Source organism: Haliaeetus leucocephalus, unplaced genomic scaffold (assembly GCF_000737465.1).
Source record: "Haliaeetus leucocephalus isolate CR32 unplaced genomic scaffold, Haliaeetus_leucocephalus-4.0 Scaffold450, whole genome shotgun sequence".
Classification (NCBI taxonomy): domain Eukaryota; kingdom Metazoa; phylum Chordata; class Aves; order Accipitriformes; family Accipitridae; genus Haliaeetus; species Haliaeetus leucocephalus.
Window position 1 is genome coordinate 14,095,185 of NW_010972886.1, and position 4,603 is coordinate 14,099,787.

General features: G+C 41.7%; 1 protein-coding gene across 1 annotated transcript in view; it reads right to left on the reverse strand.

The window, feature by feature from the left end:
- Positions 1–4,603, reverse strand: part of PLCB1 (phospholipase C, beta 1 (phosphoinositide-specific)) — a 409,303-nt gene that overhangs the window by 148,497 nt on the left and 256,203 nt on the right. The window contains exons 6-7 of the mRNA XM_010575057.1: positions 1,883–1,936; positions 1,236–1,311 (exon numbers count right to left, since the gene is read on the reverse strand). Of these exons, the coding sequence (XP_010573359.1) occupies positions 1,236–1,311; positions 1,883–1,936 (130 nt within the window). The remainder of the gene's footprint in view (positions 1–1,235; positions 1,312–1,882; positions 1,937–4,603) is intronic.

The window sequence follows — 4,603 nt, forward strand, 5'->3', positions numbered from 1 at the left end:
CCCCCCCCTTCTCTCCCCCATCCCACTGGGTGGCGGGGAGTGAGTGTCTGCGTGGTGCTTAGTTGCTGGCAGGAGTTAAACCATGACAATCAACTGATTTAAAAAGCAGTGCTTCAGAGATTATTTGCACATCTTGTCTTGGTTGCTAACAGTTAAATGAAACCCCATCTTTAAAATTATTCTTTCCATGTTTCTAACCTCACAATCTTGCATTAGATAAGATTATTATATTCTTCTATACCTAATTTACAGACATTCCTTGGACTTTTATGGAATTAAGCTCCCAAACCTATGAAGGAAGTTCTCATTGATAAGGGGTATCTGAGGTTTGGCTTGTGAAGATTTTGCTCCATTGCTGTTGTGGAGCTGTAGGACTTGGCTCTATTAAACCATTGGGGAAGCAAATGTTGAGCAAACATCACAGCACAGAGTTTTCTACACAAGCAAGGGATCAGGAGATGAAGGCTCTCCTCTGCCTCAGAGCAGTTCTGCCCCACCTCTTGGGCCTCTGAGCGTTGGAATTATCCTGCAAGAAGCTTCTTGGAGGAGAATCTCCATCTGGGAGGAAAGACTAAGGACATCTTCACTCCAGTGTTAACTAGAATCACCTGCTTGAGCTCATTCCTCTTGAAAAAAGCCTTCTTGAGGGTGAGGTACCATCCTGCAAATGCTCCAAGTTGAGGAGAGCGCCTGGATTAGCAGCATACAATGGCTGCATCCCCTCAGCATTAACAGTTTTGATACTATAGCTTTTCAACATTTACTCCATGCACCTTTTAGATAAGCTACAGTGAGTTTAAATTGTCACTTAACTCAAGCTACAGATTTTTTTTTTCCTGAGAAGGAAACAGATTACACCATTACTACACTTCGAGCTAACACTGCTCTGAAATCATGCCTTGAAAATTGTGTGACAGTCACCGATTCTTAAACCATTCTCACAGGATTCTCCGGGCCAGGTCACACAACTCCCTGCCCTTTCCTTTCATCCATTCACACTTCTTCCAGGCACTCCTGGTCCCTACACAATTTCAAATCAAAGGTACTCGGATTTGCAGATGGGTACCAGGAACTTCTGTGTGGGAAAGACCGACCTGCTGCTCAGGACCTATCCAGCAGCAAAGCCAGCACAGCATGATCAGCCCTGAAGAAACTGTCCTCAACTCAGTAGAGAATAAACACCACTGAATACATACAACACTTTGTAAGGGCCTGGAATAAATTCAGCTGCTTACCCTGGAAGATGGAAGATTACAAGCTTCTAATGCGGTCTCTACCCGTTTTCTGTCAGCAGAAAACAAGCGATATATGCTGCAAAACAAAGACAAAACAGAGGGAAATGGCTTAAAGACATGCCTTGACAGCCCATGTGGCTTAAAGACTGAGTATGAGTTCCCAGTCTACCATGTCTTTAGCTATCTATTTCCATTTGCTGGCCGCTTGGTAACACAAGTGAGTTTAATGGTGCCCACAATGAGTTTAACTCTACCCCACACAAGCCCCTATTACAGCGGAGAGTTATTTAAGAAAGTCACCACTGCTCTCTTCATATAACCCCAGTGACATGCAATCTGAATGTATCTATCCTCACAACATGTCTCTGAGGTAAAGAAATTATGGTTTTTTTTATTTTACACAAGTGGAACAAACAAGGGCAGAGAAGCTAAATGTCTTGCTCAAGATCACAAGGACAATCTATGCCCAAAGGGTGTTTGAACAGAGACATCCTGAGTATCACTGGCCACTCTTTCCTGCAATATGTGTTATAAACAGATGATAAAATTATTATTCTAGACATAGGGGTCACATGTTCATCCCAAACCTATATTCACACTCAAAAGTCAGAAAAGACTACATGGTAAGGAAGGGGAACAGAACTTACTTCTTCAGAGGAATGCGCCCTTCTGGAGTCACCTGCAGCTTAAGTTTTGTATAACTGTGGAGAGAAAAGCATCCTGTTTTATTTTTACAGAATTTTCAAGTACCTCTCCACCAACTTTACAGCTCAGCGCTAGTGCTTTGATCATGTGGCAAGTTCCACTCAGCTCTGTTGCCCAATAAGAAAACCCGTTGGGATATCATTAATAAGTAAATACCTTTTCCTTCAACAGTAATGCACCTGTAGCGTCAAATACTGTCTGTCTTGCAACAGGACACTGCAAATACCATTAATGCACAAATCTACAATCCCCCCAAGCTCCTTCTCACCCAGGCTGCCTGCCAGTCTATCAGCAGACCGAATTGTGGCACACAGGCTAAAAAACTTGACTGGAAAGGTGGCTGTACTCCCCTTCCAGAGGCTGAAATTGTCCCTGGATGTTGCACACCAGCATCCCTGCCTCCCTAAGCCCTTCCCATAACACATCTGTGCAGGTTTCTCCATTTGACCCTAAATGTTGTCACTCCTCAGCTGGTAGGAAGTCAAATCACTGGCAACCAAAATGTCTCTGCACCAGCAAGAGTGTCAGTATATTTAGCAGCTGTAGGCAAGCCCAGGACATTTCCAGTATGAAGCAATATAACAATTACATTCTGAAACCATCTACAGGCAGGCAATTATCCAGCTTTTGAACCGACTGTTTAGAACATCTCAGCACCTGTGACTTCTCTCACATGCTCATTAAGGCAACAGGGTGAGGACGTATCTTTCTTTGTCCAAATCTTTCAACATACTGATTCAAAGCCTACTGAAACAGGAGTCATCCAGTAGCTTTAATGAGAAGCAGTTGGGCCTACAGCTGCTATCTGATGATCCTCCCCGTATGCGAGGACTACTGGTTACCAGCATAATGTCTACCAGCAGCAGCCTGCGAAGAGCACAACTTTTTGAGTGCTTCAACTCTTCCACTTGAATATAATTAAAACTATAAATTAGTTTTGCAGTAATATGATCTGGTGAAAAATGTGGTAACACTTAAGTATTTAAGAGTTTGGGGGGATGGGGTGTTAAAAAAACAAAACCAAAACCCAAAACAACCCAAAACAACCCAAAACTTTTTCATGTTACCCACTGGCCTACCAAAAGAAAAAGAAACTGCATGGTTCTAATAAACCTTCCTTTTCTTCCCAACCAAAAATGCCATTAGCAACCACTTAAAAAATGAAGTACGTGCTAATATCCCTAACTAGGACAGGAACATTACACAAATCCTTGTCTCCTCATATGCATCTTCTGGAAACTGAAATCTCTTGTACTACTGTGTCACCAAACAAAAATAATTATCCCCTCTGCCCCATCTCCCAGCACTGAACTAGACTAAAAAGACAAAAAAATCACAGCAGTTAGTAAAAAAGGTTTCTTTTATTTTGCCTTCTATTTTTTGAAACTTTTGAGTACATTCTGGTCACATTTAATATTGTCCTCTACAGCCAAGAAAGCCAGAAATAAAACAAAATGAGGGGAAAAAAAAATAATTGTGAACTTCAGTTAAAGTAAACTAAAAATGTGTGTCTGAAGAACAGCCAACTCCCACCAACACTTGCCACCTTTTTTCTCCCAAAGTCTTTGCTACATGTGGGACACTATTTTTTACCCTGCAGCCATTGTTCACCCATCTAAGAAAACCAGGCATGTTATTCCCATTAGAAAGCTTGCTAGGAGATACTCCCAACGGTAGCAGCTGAATGGACTCATTTCGGTAGTGCAGTGCTGACTCCAAGAACGACAAACACTGGACGTAATGCTGACCCAAGGTTTCCACAGTGCAGTCACCCTTTACTCGTTACTGCCCTGGTCAGTATTGCAGTACTAATGTACTCCAGAACCCATTTTTGCACCCCAACACAAAAATAGACTGCATGGTTACAACAGACAAATAAGCACTTTATAACCAAAATGGTAGTTTTTAATAACAACCCCTCCTCCCAAATTAACCCTATTGTTCTCATCTGATCAAACCACCAGAAAGCTGCTCAAGCTGTTTATTACTGCACTTCCAACATTGCAAGGGACTGAATTCCACAAAGAAAAAAAACCTTAATTCTGTTCTAATGCAATTTGCTTTTCTATTTCAACAAAAGGGTTCTGATAGGACTGCAACCAACCCTTTGCTTAGTACAGTAATTATAATGGGGAAATACTTTTAATCTTCAAAGTCAAAGATTTCTTAAGTGACTCTAATTTAGCATCTGTGCAGAGGACCCTGGAAACCTTACAGTTCCCAAGTGATTTATTAATTAGTGGAAAAAGAAAAAGACACAAGAATGCCATGCTTGCCTGCTACTGAATCTATGCAATGTGTCCAGTGACTTCATCTTTAATTAATATTGCTTGAACAACCACCAAAAAATGGCTCCAAATAAGACTGGCTCTACTATACTGCGTGATAACATGTTCCTCCTTTGAATCTGATATGAAAATGCCCATTAGGTATAGCCACACTCCTCCCCATTACAGACCTGTCAGCAAAGCCTGCTGGCTACCTGGGGATTTGAGTGGTATGCGGCATGGAAATAGTAATACCAAATCACTCCTGTAACTCATCTACAACCTATGGAGCTGAAGGAACTCATCTCTGCTCTTGCTCTTTGTCCTAGTTTCAGCTGGGATGTAGTTAACTGTCTTCCTAGTAGCTGGTACAGTGCTATGTTTTGAGTTCAGTAT